The sequence below is a fragment of the Alosa alosa genome, chromosome 22, assembly GCF_017589495.1.
Source record: "Alosa alosa isolate M-15738 ecotype Scorff River chromosome 22, AALO_Geno_1.1, whole genome shotgun sequence".
NCBI lineage: Eukaryota > Metazoa > Chordata > Actinopteri > Clupeiformes > Clupeidae > Alosa > Alosa alosa.
Genome location: NC_063210.1, coordinates 26337715 through 26355523, shown reverse-complemented (window position 1 = coordinate 26355523; position 17809 = coordinate 26337715). Strand labels below are relative to the sequence as shown.

Sequence of the window (17809 nt, the reverse complement as noted above, 5' to 3'; positions counted from 1 at the left end):
TTAGGACCTGTGGCTGCCTTTGATCTCACATCTTTAACAGCATCTCTAGTTCCAAAACGCACAAGAGAGCTCCTGCTGTTTCTGCCCAGCGCTGCATGATCGAACGCCCCCACTGATTTGTTATTATTGTGGTTGTTAATACCGTAAATAGAGTATTAAAGCTACACTTTAGAGAGGGCTCGGAGCTGTTTGGAAGTGTTCTGTTCTTTATGCTTCAGGTGTGTTGAGAAGCATCTTCCCCAACCGACCGCGTGGATACCAGGCCCCCCAGGCCATAGACAGCCATTTCCTCATGACACTTCCCTTACAGAACAAAATATATGAATCTTGCAGTATGTTAGGACAAAATATTATAGCAATCTTATAGGAATACTATAAAGATATTACAGCAATCTTATAGGAATACTATAAACAGCAACCTTATAGGAATACTATAAAAATATTACAGCAAACTTATAGGAATACTATATAGATATAATCTTATAGGAATACTATAAAGCTATTATAGCAATCTTATAGTATTTTAGGACATAGAAGTACTATAAGATTGTACTATAGGAACGCTATAGCGGATAAGGATATTATTGAGGTATCACAACAAAAACTGCATTTTCACAGCAGTGCTCTGTTCCAGCAGTCCGTCCAACACAGGTTTATATTAAGGTTTATATTATGGTTGTAGGATTTAGCAGACACTTTTGTCCAAAGTGACATACAAATAACAACAATACAATTGTTACATTTAACAGTAAACTAAATGTTGCTAAGACTACATTAAGGAGAATAGCAATAATAAACAACAATGTCAATTCAATCAATAGCCTAATGAAAATAAACAAATTCTATAATTTACAAACCATAACGTATAAGAAACGGTTAATAAACTAGGTGCATATTAAATCTCAGGGCAGGGTCTGTTCTAAGATACTTGGAGGTATACTAAGATACTATGGAGGTGTTTAGCTAAACCAGAGAGGTAGTGCTCATAGGCTTACTTCTTTTAGCTTTGAAACCATAGGCCAGACGGGCTCTGGGCCAAGGGGCCAACCATAGACTGTATATATAGTTCTATTTATACAGTCTATGGGGCCAACCAAAGTCAGCCACTCCCATGGGGCCACGCCCCCTCCAACCTTCCAAAACAATACTTCCGGGTCACATATTAGAAATATTTTCATTTGGGTAGTATTTTTAAAAAGTTAGTGGAGAATTTATGTTGTCAAATTTTTCACTGCTTTACTGATGTACATCAGACACTTTCCAGTTGTTACTTCAAGGTTTGGGTACTGGTAAAATAGTCCTTCCCCTGATGCCCAACCCCCTCCTTTAGAGCCCGCCATTTTGTGAATGGAGCAGCTAGCTAGTTAGCTCGTTGTCTTGCCTTATTTGTACCTGCAGAATACTTCAGACAGCTGCTTACAGTAGACGGGTGTACTTCGCTATTTTATTATTACATTTTATAATAATAAAACCCATTTTATTGGTAGCGAGGCTACGTAACCTTATTAATCCGATCATTTAGCCATCTTCGTCTAGCCTACTTTGTAAAGTTTGTAAACATGAGTTACAGTTATGGCAGACCGCCGCCCGCAATTGAGGGCATGACTTCACTGAAAGTGGATAACTTGACGTATCGTACCTCACCAGAGACTCTTCGCCGTGTCTTCGAGAAGTATGGGAGAGTCGGAGACGTCTACATCCCAAGAGACCCCTACAGCAAGGAGAGCAGAGGCTTCGCTTTTGTTCGGTTCCACGATAAACGGGACGCCGAGGATGCGATGGACGCCATGGATGGTGCCTTCCTAGACGGCCGCGAGCTGCGGGTTCAGATGGCCCGTTATGGAAGACCCCCAGACTCTCACTACGGACGTCGTGGAGGACCTCAAAGAAGGCACAGCGGACGGCGCAGTAGAAGGTAATGTTGTCATAGTTGTTGTTGTTTTGAACAGAAGAGGGTGTGTAGCTACAGTGGTAACGTTAACGGTGTGACGTCCCTTTGCTAGCCGACCTTAGTGAAATGTGTACAGTGCTAGCTAGCTTGCTGCTGTCAGTTAGTCACTTATTCAACTGAAATTTGCGTTAAGAGAAGCTAGAATGTTCCAGGTCAGTCAGAGCCGATAACGTTTCATTCAAATAAGTCTCTCGACTCGCCTGGGTTTTGTAAAGACCTCTGCAAGTCTGTCAAAGGACCAGGTACCCCAGTACACAACGTTGGCCTCTGAAGTTTAACACCTTCACACCCGTGGGGTGTACTACGAATCTCGATTAGTGGGGTTAGCGAGGTATGTTGCGCTCAAAGCTAGGGTATGCTGTGACACGAAAGTGGATTTGTTTTAGTGTCGCTATATCACCATGGCATCTTATGCTGTCAACCAAACCTGGTCGGGAGGAGGTTATGTGCTAAATTATAGCTCAAATCGTGTAATCTACCGCCCACTGACCAATCAATTGTCTTAAAAACGAAGTTATCTCACGTGTAGGATTCTGTCATATATCTTACAGGTGGATCTCCGCCTCTACTAACATTTTGGATCTCGAATGCGCTTTAATAGTGCTGTGCGTGCAAATATCCCACTATGGACGTGCATACAATACAACAACTGATGACAAATTATTTATTTGATGTTATAGGTTAGACACAAAAAATGACCGCAGTGTAGACTACACTATCGCTCATAAATGCGGAAGTAATTGTTTTTAAATAGAGGCGGTCTTGTGCGTCTCCACGTTTCACGATTGGCCAAGGTCATCCCAACACCGAGAACGCGCACAGATCTGAGCTGAAAGCCTAGTTTGACAAATATATCACATACCTGCAATCGTAGTATCACTTAACGTATACCCCTGAGTCAAGGCTTTGTCAAGCCTCGATATGTCTACATAGCCTAGATATGTCTAACGTGCTTCGTAGTATACCCCACTGGTGCGGTAGCAACTACCCCTACTGTAACTTATTCCGGATTTCACATGGCGGAATTGTGATTTTGAGACGAAGTTTTTCTCTGTATGATGCTTTGACTACTTAAAATGTTTGAGATTGGTTTAACCATCTCCCTCAAGAAGAACTATGCCTACCAGCAACAGCATTTGTATGTTTGTGTATGGACAAGGACAGTGTTATGAGGTAGATAAGAGTCTTTCTATTAATAGTATTAATATTAGTGAACATTGTGCATTTATTTAAAGTGTTTGAGATGGAGGGGGTATTTACAAATACACCATTTGAGTCCCTCTGCATGGGAAAGACCATCAGTAGACTGTTGATGGTGAGGGACAGGATGGGGCCAGGAGGGTTAGTGGTGTGTTAACTTGGTGGTTCTTAAACTGGGGGTCGCCAAAGATATTGGAGGGGTCGCAAAATGATTTGCAGTCTGGATTAAAGACGTTTTTCTAAAGATTTTTAGTAAAACGCTGCCATTGACATAATGCCTTTGGTGGTGACAGTCTACCTATGAGAGAAGACATTTTCTGCCTCTGCTTCCAATTCCCATCCCTCATTTCAAAACCAAATTCCGCCGGTTAGAGAGAAGGGGGTCGTGAGACCTGGCCCATGTTTTTTGGGGGGTCACTAAACAAAAAGTTTAAGAACCACTGAGTTAACTCACGCTAAGTGGTTAAATAACCAACTAAAAGATGGTTCGTCACAGCGTTTAGAATATAATTTAGCCTAGTTGGTTTTGTAGGGTTTGTGCATTTTTGGTCACTATAGTGCAGATGTGGAAATGGGGGGTGGGGGGTTGGGGTCACTCAGCAGTTTTCCTTCATGTCTGCCATCTATCATACATATTTTACCAGCATTGGGCTGCTGCTGTTACTAACTTTACTTACTGATGTCACTTCCTGTTTCGTTGGTAGCCCGAGGCGGCGGAGGCGTAGCCGGTCCAGAAGCAGAAGCCGCTCTCGCTCCCGCAGCCGGTCCCGATACAGCCGCTCGCGCTCCAGATCCAGATCCCGGTCCCGGTCCAGGTCTTACAAGGCCTCTTTGGGCCCAAGTCCCTTCACACGCAGGGAGCAAGACCAAGTCCCCAAGGCTCCAGGTCCAGATCCAGGAACCGGTCTCCAGTGTCCAACAAAGGGTCCAAGTCCAGGTCCCGGTCTCGGTCTAGAACTCCTCCGGAGTCGCCGGGAGAGAATGGGACCGCATCTCCGTGAAGCGGCGCCACGCTGAATGTGAGTACAGCCAAGGGTCTGGAGGCCATGCGGACTCTTGAAACCATGTGCCCTGATTTAGTTGGAAAAGATTAGAGAATTAAAGTTTAAAATCTGCACTTCTTTACATAATGGGATTGGGCGAGGGAGGTGTGTTTTTCTAGCCCTCCGACCACCCTGGGACATTTTGCCTGTAAAAGGCTCAAGTCTAGTGGTTAACCATTAGCTCTTCCCTAACTGTGGAAACAAATAGGACCATTTGGCTTCCCAACTCTTTTCCTGCTTTCTGAAATTCAAACATACGGAATAGTATCGCCCAAACCAAAGCCAATTAAGCTCCGTGTTTTTTATTTTATTGATACTGTTGTGTCCACTGTACCACGACGTATACACAACATTAGCCTATCCCATCGTAGCCTTATTTTCTGTGAGTGTGCGGATTAATTCAGCAGAAGCTGCTGGTGTGTGAATGTCATTGACATGTGGACTTCTCTCCTCCAAGCTGGTGTCTGTCTGTTCGTGAGTGAGAGGAGAGGAGAGGAGAGGAGTGGAGAGGAGAGGAGAGTTGGGGAAGGAGTGATGGAGTGATGGAGAGGAGGTGTAAGGGGCAGGTAGAGGGGAGGCTGAGGCACCCCTGCACGAGCACGAGCTTCCGGCTGCTGTTTGGGGGTTACCACGGCGACGCAGCAGCAGGTTGGTCTCGCTCTGTTTGGGGGGTGTGGCGCAGAAGATGGGCGCCTGACGGGCCGGCCCTCTGATTGGGCGATGCCTGCAGGTGAACGGGCGTGGCATGCCGGTGACGTGGTGTGTGAGGAAAAAAAGAGGGCATTGATCAAATGGTAACAAAGGTTTGTGTATTCTGATACCCCTCCATCCAACATGGTATTGCTCAGTTCTAATACCCCCCCAACCCCACACACACACACCAAGGTGAGTTGGCAGACTGCTCGACACCCTCAGCTCAACAGCTGAGCAGTTTGAAAGGCGGAACTATCTACGTATGGGCGGAGTTAGAATCATGACAAATCAGGAAATGAGGAGTAGTCGGAGACAGGGGACATGTCCGCAGTGAACAATCTGAAGGTTTGTTTTGAATTTCCCCTCGGGGATCAATGAAGTATCTATTGTCAGAGCAAGCTTGGTCTCTAGCAAGCCTGAAGGTACACTCACTTCACCCCAGGTACCGAAAGGTGGCCTGATCAGCAATCAGCATCAGTAATGCTCTAAAACGTTAAGTGTAAACTAATCCAAAAGCTGATAATTTCATTGGTTGAAAAGTCGGCTACAGGTGCTCTCTAAAGACGTGATGGTAAGACCTTCACACCAAACATGAGACTTTATTAAAAGAGCGCTTCTCTACCAAAGAGCGGCGGCAACTCTTAATGTGGAGGGTGCTGATTAGACATTAGTGTAAGATCCCCATTTATAGATCCCAGTTACACAAGCGACCTTGGGTTTGAGAAAGGCGCTATATAAAATAAACATATTATTATTATTATTATTATTAGTAGTAGTAGTAGTAGTAGTAGTAGTAGTAGTAGTAGTAGTATTTATTACATCTGTAAGTCAGCAACGATCTGTAGACGGTCACAGTCCAACACTAAGCAATGCATTCTGGGTTGTTCTCATCAAGAACAGGAAGTGACTGCTCCATACAGTTCCCCTGGACTCATTAGTGTGGGGGGTTCCAGACTGATCGGTGTTCTCAGTTGTGTTTCCATGACAACAGATACCCCCCCCCCTCGCTGGTCTTAAGAGCCTCACTTGGTCTCCTCTCCCCACAGATGTCTTCAGTGGGGACCCCAACGCCAGCTTCACTGAGGATCTGACCCTGGCCTCCGCAGCCTTTGGAAGAGAAGCCGTCGCCCGTTCGCAGTCATGACTGGACTAAAAGGTTACTATTGACTTCAACTCAAAGTCTCCTTATTTGTTTAAAAAAAAATAGTGAAAAAAAAACAACAACAAAATGTCTGTTTGCTTTGTGTTTTTGTTTTCCATTTTGCGTTCTGTTCTGTTTGCTTTCTCACAGCTTGGCAGGACTTTTTATGTTTTATAAGAGAACTAAGAGAAACTCCCGTGTGAATGTTGCCATTCGTTCAGTAGGATGAGCTTGTGGTACTTTTGAGGTAAAAATATATTCTACAGGAAGGAAACTTTATAACTTTACCGGCCCTTTTTCTGAGCCTTTAATGACATTTATTAATATGTTCCACTGCTGGAGTATGCTATCGAAATGTAGAAGTTTGGCCTGAGACTGATCTTTAAACGTGGAACCTAATTCTCTCTCAAGGATTTCGGAGTTGATTTTTTTTTTTTTTTATTATTTTATTTTTTCTGTAATAAAGTGATGAATTGTTTTCTTCCTTTCTAAAGTTGTTGTGTGTCCCTGTTGGCCGTAACCCTGTGGTCTCTAACCCTCCCTTGTGTGTCTGTTTGTGCACTAGGCGTGGGTGAGTAGCAGTTGGTTTGAGTGCTGGTTAGCTGTTAAAGATGGCGTGTTGCCGTTGCTGTGCAGAGAAAGTGCTTGGCTGGTTTCCAGTTTTCTCCAGATATCGCCAGTGGTAACCGTCGCCCTGGTGACTGACCACTGAGTGAAAGTGGGTGCCCGCAAGTGGCCCAATTTTCTCTTTTTGGTAATGCATCACAAATGTTTGATATGCCATCACACTTGGTTATTATTTCAAAATGATTATTCTTAACGGAAACTGGTGTCATCCTGGCCTGCGAGCAGCGCAGAGATGCCCGTCTGCACTGTGTGCTCCAGAAGTGCTTCTTCTGTAAATCAATCAATCATCTGTTTTCATGAAATTAATAAAAAAAAAATAAAAAAAAGCAAATTGGTTTGTGTGTCAACTCACTTAATGATAATTTAATGATGATATTAATCATAATAAAACCCCAAAACTGTTCATTGTTTTCTTGCTTGATTAAACGCACTCATTTGCCTCAGTTCTGGGCTGTTCTGATTTCAATGTGTTTTCTTTATTTTCATGACTTTACATTATAGATTCTCACTGAAGGCATCACAACTATGAATGAATGCAAAGTTATTTGGCCCACAGATGAATATTTATCAAGTTATGGCTTGCTGAATATGGTATTAAAAAAAAAAAAAAAATAGCAACTTTGAAGAAACTAGAATATAAGACGTTTTCAGTTATTTCACACTTTTTTGGTAAGTACATAATTCCACGTGTTCATTATTTACATCAAAACGATTAGTCATGAAAATAAAGGAAACGCATTGAATGAGAAGGTGTGTCAACTTTTGGCCTGTACTGTATGTGGTTTAGTGATTAACCTCTGGGTAAGTTAAATTTAAGTATTCTTTTGAAGATCTGCAGCTACTGGGCTAAGCCAGTAACCCCATCAGGTTTCATTTAACCATACACTTTAAAAAAAAAAAAGTGCTTTACACTAAACCCCATTCCTGTGATGGAAAAATACACACATTGCCATTTCCCTCTGTTTGCATTGTATTGAGTTACATTCAGGAAGATGCCACATTTTCAACAAAAATAAAAAAATATTTAGATTATATTTCGTTACATTCACACAGAAGGCGCTTTCTCACTCGGGCCCAGTTATAGTCTCTGACATCACTAAGCTGCCCTCCACTTAGTGATGAATGATGACATCACAGGTGCCCCCTATTGGGTCTTTTCTTGGGCAGTTATGACATCACTGCGGTGTCCCCTGCCGTCAAAGGGATGATGTCATCACGCTGGAGCTCCCTTGCATGTGCGTGCATCATGTCAAGTCCCAGCATGCATTGCTTTAAGCCAGCGCTGTGCGCCGCTACCGGAAGACGCAAACACGCCCTCTGCGGCACACAGCGATGACGTCACTACCGCGGCGATGACGCGTCACTTCCTTGGCGGCTCTGTCTCCCGGGCGGCGATGACGTCACTTCCTCGGCGGCTCTGTCTCTCGGGCGGCGATGACGTCACTTCCTCGGCTGCTCCGTCTCTCGGGCGGTGATGACGTCACTTCCTCGGTGGCTCTGTCTCTCGGGCGGCGATGACGTCACTTCCTCGGCGGCTCTCTCGGGTGGCGATGACGTCACTTCCTCGGGGGCTCTGTCTCTCGGGCGGCGATGACGTCACTTCCTCGGCGGCTCTGTCTCCTGGGCGGCGATGACGTCACTTCCTCGGCGGCTCTGTCTCCTGGGCGGCGATGACGTCACTTCCTCGGCAGCTCTGTCTCTCGGGCGGCGATGACGTCACTTCCTCAGCTGCTCCGTCTCTCGGGCGGTGATGACCATCATCTGGATGGTGTGGCTGCCGGGTAGAGCGGACCGGGCGATCTGGCTGCCCTGAGCGCCGAACGCGTCCAGCGGGACAAATCTGCAGCTCAGCCTCCACTTGTGCAGCAGGGCCTCGATGGACCAGTCCCCACTGCAGAGCCAGAGGGACACTTCAGCTTTATGGATATGTTACATTTACATTTATGTTTATATTTACTGAGCATTTACATTTAAATGTATTTATGCATTACAGCATATCAACACCCAGCAACACTTTATTGCATTCACATCCTCATCTGTTGGCATTTTAAGTTTTGCCAATGTCCCCCTTATTTCACTTCATATGATCTATTAATCATCAGTTCCCCATGTCCCCCTCATGATCTATAAATCATCAGATCCCCATGTCCCCCTCATGATCTATAAATCATCAGATCACCATGTCCCCCTCATGATCTATAAATCATCAGATCACCACGTCCCCCTCATGATCTATAAATCATCAGTTTCCCATGTCCCCCTTATCTCACCTCCTCTCCTGATACGTGGTCCAGAACTGGGCTTCCGGGTTCTTCCTCAGGAGGAAGGAGACGGTCACAAGTACGTTCTCGAAGTCTGCGGAGGGCAACATCAGATTACAGAGTGGCACATCAGGCAGCATATGAGCGCTATATAGTGCCTTCAGATTATAGAGTGGCACATCAGACTATAGCGCTATATAGTGCCTTCAGATTATAGAGTGGCACATCAGACTATAGCGCTATATAGTGGCATTGGATTACAGAGTGGCACATCGGGCAGTGTATGAGCGCTATATAATGCCATCAGATTACAGAGTGACACATCATGTAGCGTATGCTACATGGCAAAGTGGGCAGCGTATGCGCGCTATATAGTGGCATTAGATTACAGAGTGGCACAGTGGGCAGCGTATGCGCGCTATATAGTGGCATTAGATTACAGAGTGGCACAGTGGGCAGCGTATGCGCGCTATATAGTGGCATTAGATTACGGAGTGGCACAGTGGGCAGCGTATGCGCGCTATATAGTGGCATTAGATTACAGAGTGGCACAGTGGGCAGCATATGCGCGCTATATAGTGGCATTAGATTACAGAGTGGCACAGTGGGCAGCGTATGCGCGCTATGCAGCGCCATTAGTCCCTGGGGCAGCTGCTACTCTGTGTGGATGGTTACCATAGCCACCCCCATACACACACACACACAGTATCAGGCCGCCAAATTAGTCCCAAATCCATTAAGATAAGCCAGTATTAAATACATATGATGCTGAGACAGTGTGAACAGAGGCGGTATGAATGTCATACACCTGTAGCTATGTCGAGACGATTATGATTATAAGCACATGGCTCTTGGCTTGGACATGCACTCAATGCATGCACTCAAATGATGGGTAAGGATTCACCACCCCCAAATAATTGTGCGTCACTATCAAAACTATCAGTTATCACCCAGAGGTGAGGTGGTGTAGTAAAAACCTGCTGATTTGAACAGTATACTAAACTCTGCTGATTTGAACAGTATACTAAACAGTATACTAAACTCTGTTGAAACCTGCTGATTTGAACAGTATACTAAACTCTGTTGAACAGAGGTGGTATGAATGAGGTGGGTGGTGTACTAAAAACCTGCTGATTTGAACAGTATACTAAACTCTGCTGATTTGAACAGTATACTAAACTGTGCTGAAAGGCAAGATATCATCCGTATCCAAGCAGTTAGTCTCACTCTGTTTACAAACAGTTCTGAGAACTTATCTAGTCTAATATCACTGATATTAATGTGGAATTGCCATGGGCTAAACATAGAGAGTTGGATCATGTATATCTCATTTTTACTAAGGGCTGTGATTCAGACATTCTAACGGTATGCAAGTCAGATGACAGGCCTTAAATGCCTAAATGCCTTAGTCTTTAGGCTCCTCCTCCTGTCTCTCACTGGGTGGACGTTGTGTGTGTAGCCACCAGGATTGTCCTGGGCTGGGGGTATATGATATCCCCTGACCCCCAGATTGTTGTTGATAAGGATTTGAACACAAAATTGTACAGGCCTTGATTTTGGGACCCATTGTTGATATAGACAAGGTTTGAACAAAATTTGGGATGGTGCAGCAACAACTTTATTTGACACAGAATGACTCATGTCGGAGTCACTGTTCATGTTTTTTACAGCCATTGTATGAGTACTTAATGTATGAGTCATTTGCCATGCTTTCTACATCATCAGATGTTTTCATGTGACTCCTCTTGCACGCACGCACGCACGCTAGCACACACACACACACACACACACACAGACACACACACACGCACACACTCACACTCTCACACACACACACACACTCACCTTCCGGTTCGTAGAAGACATCCGATCCGAGGATGACGTGCAGTAGAGGGAGTGCGATGAGGTCGGGCGACACCTCGCCCCAGGTCAGGCCCACCACGCTCACCCCCCGCAGACCGTTCGCCTCGCAGGAGCGCCGGCAGTTGTCAAGGCAACGGGGGAGCTCGGCGCTGTCCGAGAGGATCACGGCGGCACCACACCTGGCAGCGACGACGCCGGGCAGGCTCACTCCCGCACCGAGCTGTAGCACGCCACATGACGTCACGGTTAGACAGGAAGTGCTCACACATGACCTCATGACATGACCCAACATCCGATCCATCCTCTTTATCTTTCACTTGAGCTGTTGCTCCTCGGCAGACTGTCATTAGTGACTATGTAGGTAAGGAAGTAAACATGTATTTATAAAGCCCATTTTCTAGCACTATTATTAGTGACTATGTAGGTAAGGAAGTAAACATGTATTTATAAAGCCCATTTTCTAGCACTCAAGGCCTCTCAAAATGTGACTCATGACTTGATCTGACCCGACAAACCAGCTGTGGCACGGCCACTCCCACTCTGGGTTAATTTGCAAACACTGACCAGTGAAATAGACTACGTGCTAAACACTGACCAGTGAAATAGACTACGTGCACAAATACTGACCAGTGAAATAGACTACGTGCACAAAAGGCTCTCTGTGCGCTGGCTTGTTTCCTTTGGAGCCAGGTGAGTTTGAACCTGCCGCTATTGTTAATGTAGTAGTGTCTACTACACGGACCAGGTGAGTTTGAACCTGCCGCTAGTGTTAATGTAATAGTGTCTACTACACGGACCAGGTGAGTTTGAACCTGCCGCTAGTGTTAATGTAATAGTGTCTACTACACGGACCAGGTGAGTTTGAACCTGCCGCTATTGTTAATGTAATAGTGTCTACTACACGGACCAGGTGAGTTTGAACCTGCCGCTATTGTTAATGTAATAGTGTCTTCTACACAGACCAGGTGAGTTTGAAAGCAATGTGATGATTGGCTAAATTACAACAGGCCCGACTCTATGCTCCTGAAGCAATGTGATGATTGGCTAAATTATTTCATGGCTCTAACCGAGCCACTGTGCTTCCCTCCCACAAACAGAACCAAATGTGTGTAAACATCAAGTTCTAGAGAGCACACACAGACCAGAGAGCTAGAGGATGAGGAGCAAAATGGCAGAATTTGATTAGAAGTGTGACGGGACTAGAGAGTGAAAATGCTCTGCTTGCCCATCTCCAGAAGATCTATTGCTGACCCTACGGTCATTTTAGCTGACCCATTGGGCCGTGAGGTCAGGGGCGTCTGGCGCTGGGCTGCTCTCCTGATGCTGAAGGAGCAGCCGTGGCCTACTGGTTAGCTCTTCCGACTTGTAACCGGAGGGTTGCCGGTTCGAACCCCGACCAGTAGGCACGGCTGAAGTGCCCTTGAGCAAGGCACCTAACCCCTCACTGCTTCCTTCCTGAGCTGTTGTTGCAGGCAGCTCACTGCGCTCGATTAGTGTGTGCTTCACCTCACTGTGTGTTCACTGTGTGCTGAGTATGTTTCACTAATTCACGGATTGGGTTAAAATGCAGAGACCAAATTTCCCTCACGGGATCAAAAAGAGTATATATACTTATACTTAGAGATGACAAGGAGTCTCACCTCAAGGACAGTCTTGTGCTGGATCTTCTCCTGCTGGGTCCAGACGTACTGGGCCAGAACGACGGCACACGGCCAGACGTACATGCCATACTGAGGGTCCAGTACCTGCCACACCGGAACACACCAGCAATGTTACATTTCAGTGAGAAAAAGTTGCAATGTGTCGCTGGCCTAGCTACATCCATTTGAATAGTCCATGTATTACAAAAAAGGGAATGGTAAATAGGATAGAATTGTCACTGTTTATTATCTAATAATGGAAGATTATAATTAGGAAAATAAAAACCTCTGGGATTGATACAGTGAGGGAGTGCAGTGTGCCTTTGTTTTCTTCGAAAGTGAATTCTTTGAGGGCGAGGTCAGGATTCTCGGGCGAACTCATAATCTCTTGAGACAAAGAACGTCAGCAGTGACCTTTACTTCAACGCAGATTGGATGTTGTAAAAATGCGATTATTCCCTACATAACACAACAATGTATTCTCTCTTCTATCTAACAAGGCGCATTTCATCCGACCCATGTGGAACACCTCAACACCAGCGTCTCTTTCGCGCCGACTAACCTTAGCACCAGTGGGCGTTTCTAGAACGTTTGAGCTTGACAGTGGCGGGAATGTACGCGTGTCGTCCAATCACTTTTTCACAGTCGAGGAAGCGACGTTGGATTTGGCCAATGAATTTCGCGGGGCCCAACCGAGGGTGGTTACAAACCCAGCAATGCTAGTGTCAGTTTAGGTTGTGCTACATTTACCACAAGCCAGTTACGCAAAACACTTCGAAAAGTACGCCTGCACATTGTTTGTTCGAATAAAATTGGCGACAATTTACCGTTACTTCCACGGTTTAGAAAGAAGCGTGTTGTGGACGGGACAACACGAAATTACTTCACATGTGTTTACGAGTCAATTGGCAATCTTATCATACCTAGCTACCAAACTTCAGAGGCTGAACTGACAATTCGCACCTAGGTTAGCGTTGGTAGCTAGCCAACCAGCTAGCAGACAAGTAGCCTACTGAATTCACATTCCGCTGTGAGAGGCTAGCTATTAAGCTAGCATTAGCTAACACACGTCTAGGGAGGGAAACCAACTGTAAAACGACATTTCCACGAAGGAATGAACCACAAAAGTAAGAAGAGAATCAAAGAGGCGAAGCGGAGTGCCAGACCCGAGCTGAAGGACTCCACAGATTGGATAAAACATGATTACTACGAGACTTTTGACGTCTCGCACCGGACAGTGAAGGTAACGGCGACTATCAATCTGTATCGCAAGCTAACCTGCTTTCTTGCTATCTAATAACAACCAACGATTAAATTTTCGCCATACTCCTTATATATCCATTGATTCCCATGCTACCAAGCACTAGCATGTAGAATTTCACAACGGTATTTGAAATGACGTCCTGACATAGCATGCCGCTTGGCTTGCAGTAGAAGTGACAGGCAAGAGGACCTGTAACGTGTGTGTGTCCAGTTAGCGGCTACGTGACTGATCTCCTAGGTACTGATGGAGGCGCCACACGCCACCAGAGCGCCGCAGACAGAGAAGCTAGTTAACAAAACTCACTTCCTCTGCTCTCTGTTTGGGCCCAAACGCTTCATTGTTCTGACGAATAAAAAAACACATCGCAAAGACATTTCAAAAGTCTGAAAAAATATGATTGTGCCTACTTGTTATCATACCGCTGTGTCAAGCAACTGACATACAAGTCACATTTTAAGCATACAACAATGTTAGCTGGGCTAAATCTCAACTGGCAGTAGGTTCACCTGTTGAAAGTGACAACCAATGCAAGTCAAACTGTATAATTCGAGAGTTAATGTCCTCTTTCAGCTAATGTATGATGGGATAGCCACCTAACATAAAGCACATGACGTGAAGAACCAACAACTCATTGACCAGAAATTGTATTAGCTGTCGACATTCAGCTAAATGGGCCTCTGCTTGTCACAGCATAGGCCAAATACACAAACATTGACGCAATGTTTAAAGCCCGAGATGGGTACTTTCCTAGACAGAGGCGCGTGTTGCTGGGGCACATATGCTGGGTTGACCTCAAGAGACCCTAATATTTCATTACTTGTCCCTGCTCATATGGTTGGGGAGCCCCTAGTTATGGGTCGTGGGCAGTAGCATACTGTTTTGCGTTTGGAATGCGTGCTTTGCCTCTGGCAAATTAAACTTCTCCAGGTCTCAGTTGCATGTTTCCCAAGTAGTTCAGCGGGAGGAGATCTGCTGGCGTCACACAGGTCTGCTAAGTAGTTCTGCCACGCGCTCCCGGTGCGGCTAAAAATACTCGCACCCAATCGGGGCCGGTGCAATGCTCAGGCCTCGGCCACAGATACAGTAGACCCGTCACTGAGTAGCGCTGTCCTACCGTCACGTCGTCCCTTGAGAGACAGATATATGACGGTTTTAACTCTCATCTACCACAGATTTCCCTCCCTCGCCAGATGACTGCCAAGACTGTCACTGACCTTCCCCTTTATGATATGGATTAGCCTACTGTAATGAGCCGTCTCTGAAGACGTTATTAATATCCACTGTCCAGGAACTTGATTGGTGTTAAAGACAATTAGTGTTGTACCTAGAGTTGGTCATGTATGTAATATGTCAACCCAAGACAGGAAGGCCCAAACTGTTCTTGTAGTGAAATCACTGAACAGTATGATTTATTGCTAGAGTATGTGAATCAGACTTAGTCAATAAGTCACTTAAAGTTTGCAATTATCTTAAGAACGCACACCTTAACAAACAAAGTGTATTGCTTTTTAAAAGTCTTCCTACCCTACATATGAAATAAAGAGAATAATCTGTCAGATCTGTGTGTGTGTGTGTGTGTGTGTGTGTGTGTGTGTGTGTGTATTTGAGATAGAGGTGTGGGTGTATGTGTGTGTGCGTGGAAAGAGAGTGGAATGTGGAAATGCTTGGTTCTATCACATGTCATTAAGTGTTCAGCCAAATACTAGAGTGCAAAGGTTTGCTCTCTCATTCTTCCTAATCGTGTCAATCTCTTCTCTCTCTCTCTCTCTCTCTCTCTCCCTCCCTCCCCTCCCCCAGGATAATGTGGAGCGTGCGGATGCCCTGCGCCTCTCCCCAGATGAGTTCATCCAGCGCTACGAGCGCCCCTACAAGCCCGTGGTGCTGCTCAACTGCCAGGAGGGCTGGCCCGCCAAGGACAAGTGGACGCTGGAGCGGCTCAAGCGGAAGTACCGCAACCAGAAGTTCAAGTGCGGAGAGGACAACGAGGGCTACTCGGTGCGTGACTTACTTACCCACCTTAACCACCAGACTTACTTACCCACCTTAACCACCAGACTTACTTACTTACCCACCTTAACCACCAGACTTACTTACCCACCTCAACCACCAGACTTACTTACTTACCCACCTCAACCACCAGACTTACTTACCCACCTTAACCACCAGACTTACTTACTTACCCACCTTAATCACCCAGACTTACTTACCCACCTTAATCACCCAGACTTACTTACCCACCTTAACCACCAGACTTACTTACTCACCTTAACCACCAGACTTACTTACCCACCTTAACCACTCACCCACCCAAAGGGGTTTATCTATTCCTCAGACCCTGTGAGTGTTCAGGAGAGGACAAAAGTAATTATTTCATGTAATAAGGTATTTATTAAATGTTTTTAATTTAGCAAAACCTTATTCACTGCAGTATGTTTTAGATTCAGGTCTTTAGTTAGAGAAAGTATCTATCAGTGACCACATCTGTCTGGTGTCTTTTTAGCAACACAGACACACACACACACACACACACACACACACACACACGCACACACACACGCACGCACACTTTCAAACCCATCAACAGTAGCAGGGCAGGGTTGCATACACAGACACATATCCATCTTTTTTGTTCTTATTATGTCCACTTTCACACACTCACCTGATTTGTCAGAGGTGTGTGTGTGTGTGTGTGTGTGTGTGTGTGTGTGTGTGTGTGTGTGTTTGCTGTGACTGACCCATGTGACTGGACCGGCAGGTGAAGATGAAGATGAAGTACTACATCGAGTACCTGGAGGCGACGCGCGACGACAGCCCCCTGTACATCTTCGACAGCAGCTACGGAGAGCATGCCAAGCGACGCAAGCTGATCGACGACTACCAGGTGCCCCTCTTCTTCCGCGACGACCTCTTCCAGTTCGCCGGCGAGAAGAGACGGCCGCCATACAGGTGAGTGGGGTCAGAGGTCAGTGGGGGCTAATAATTATATATTTTAATCTGATAATATCAGATTAATATATTATATATTTTAATCTGATAATATCAGATTAATATATTTATATATTAATCTGATAATATCAGATTAATATATTTATAAATTAATCTGATCAGCCTAATAAATATATATTTTAATCTGATAAATATCCTATCAGATCATAATAAAGCACCCCAGCACAAGAATTAGACAGTCAGGCCTTCATGACATTAGCACAACATAATATTTAATCCTGTTGCCCGATTGTTCAGTATCAGGGGCCTATTGCACAAAAGCAGAATTAAGACATCCGGGACAAGTTACTGAGCTGCGCTCAATGAATCCAAAACAAGCGTACAGGCTTAATTGGTTGCACAAAGACCAAGCCAGGATGAGCAGACCGCAGTTCATCAAGCCAGGTGAAACCTATCCTGGATAAGTCTTGGCTCCGCGGCTCCCTCAAATAGACCCGCCACCCGATCACAGATTCACCATGGCAACTAGAGCAGCTTCATTGCTTCTTCTACGGTGTGAAGTAGGTAGCGATAGCCTTTACACAACAGCAACAAACAGCAACACCTCTGTTTAGGAGAATATTGCAACTAGTGCTTCGACCACAATGTGCAAAATGGTTAGGCAACTCCCGTGACGTCACATTGTCGCATGACAGGTCGGGAATGGTGAGTATGTAAAATTTAATTAATGATCACAAACGTTTAAATAATGACAGAGGGTCTAGGTATATGTGATAACAATGTGTAGTGGGCAGTGGAATAACTATTAGTTTCCGTTTGTGGTGACTGCTGACTGAGATAAGGGATGAGAGTAAATAGATCCTGGAACTTAGCCTGGTCTGGAGCAGGCTAGCTCCACAGCATAAATCGCCATGGTAACTTATACCATAACATATCCTGCTGCCCCCTATGCCGCTTTTGTGCAACTGGAGCACAGATAAATTGAGCCAGAATAACCAAGATATCCCGGCTTAATCCCTTATCCTAGTTTTGTGCAATAGGCCCCAGGTGTGCAAGTGTGTGTATGTAAAGTAGTGTATTCTGTGTATATGATACATGTGTGTGTTTATGTAAGGTAGTGTATTCTGTGTATATGATGCATGTGTTTTTTGATTTGAATGTTTATGTTCTGTGGTTTTGT

General features: G+C 45.2%; 3 protein-coding genes across 3 annotated transcripts in view; 2 read left to right on the top strand and 1 right to left on the bottom strand.

The window, feature by feature from the left end:
* Positions 1-1199: 1199 nt before the first annotated feature.
* Positions 1200-7038, top strand: srsf2b (serine and arginine rich splicing factor 2b). The gene is given in 5 exon segments (XM_048233296.1): positions 1200-1915; positions 3856-3986; positions 3989-4170; positions 5934-6043; positions 6594-7038. Coding segments are annotated over 3 exon segments (651 nt in total). The 5' UTR covers positions 1200-1559; the 3' UTR covers positions 4153-4170; positions 5934-6043; positions 6594-7038.
* Positions 7039-7264: 226 nt separating this feature from the next.
* Positions 7265-13187, bottom strand: mettl23 (methyltransferase like 23). The gene is made up of 5 exons (XM_048233292.1): positions 12706-13187; positions 12420-12524; positions 10762-10999; positions 8926-9010; positions 7265-8546 (listed from the first exon to the last, which is right to left on the bottom strand). Exons 1-5 carry the CDS (start codon positions 12799-12801, stop codon positions 8372-8374), a joined length of 699 nt encoding a protein of 232 aa, XP_048089249.1. The 5' UTR covers positions 12802-13187; the 3' UTR covers positions 7265-8371.
* Positions 13188-13533: 346 nt separating this feature from the next.
* jmjd6 (jumonji domain containing 6, arginine demethylase and lysine hydroxylase) overlaps positions 13534-17809 on the top strand; it is a 16083-nt gene continuing 11807 nt past the window's right edge. Inside the window, exons 1-3 of the mRNA XM_048232769.1 lie at positions 13534-13662; positions 15481-15678; positions 16439-16629. Coding sequence (XP_048088726.1) covers positions 13534-13662; positions 15481-15678; positions 16439-16629 — 518 coding nt within the window. The remainder of the gene's footprint in view (positions 13663-15480; positions 15679-16438; positions 16630-17809) is intronic.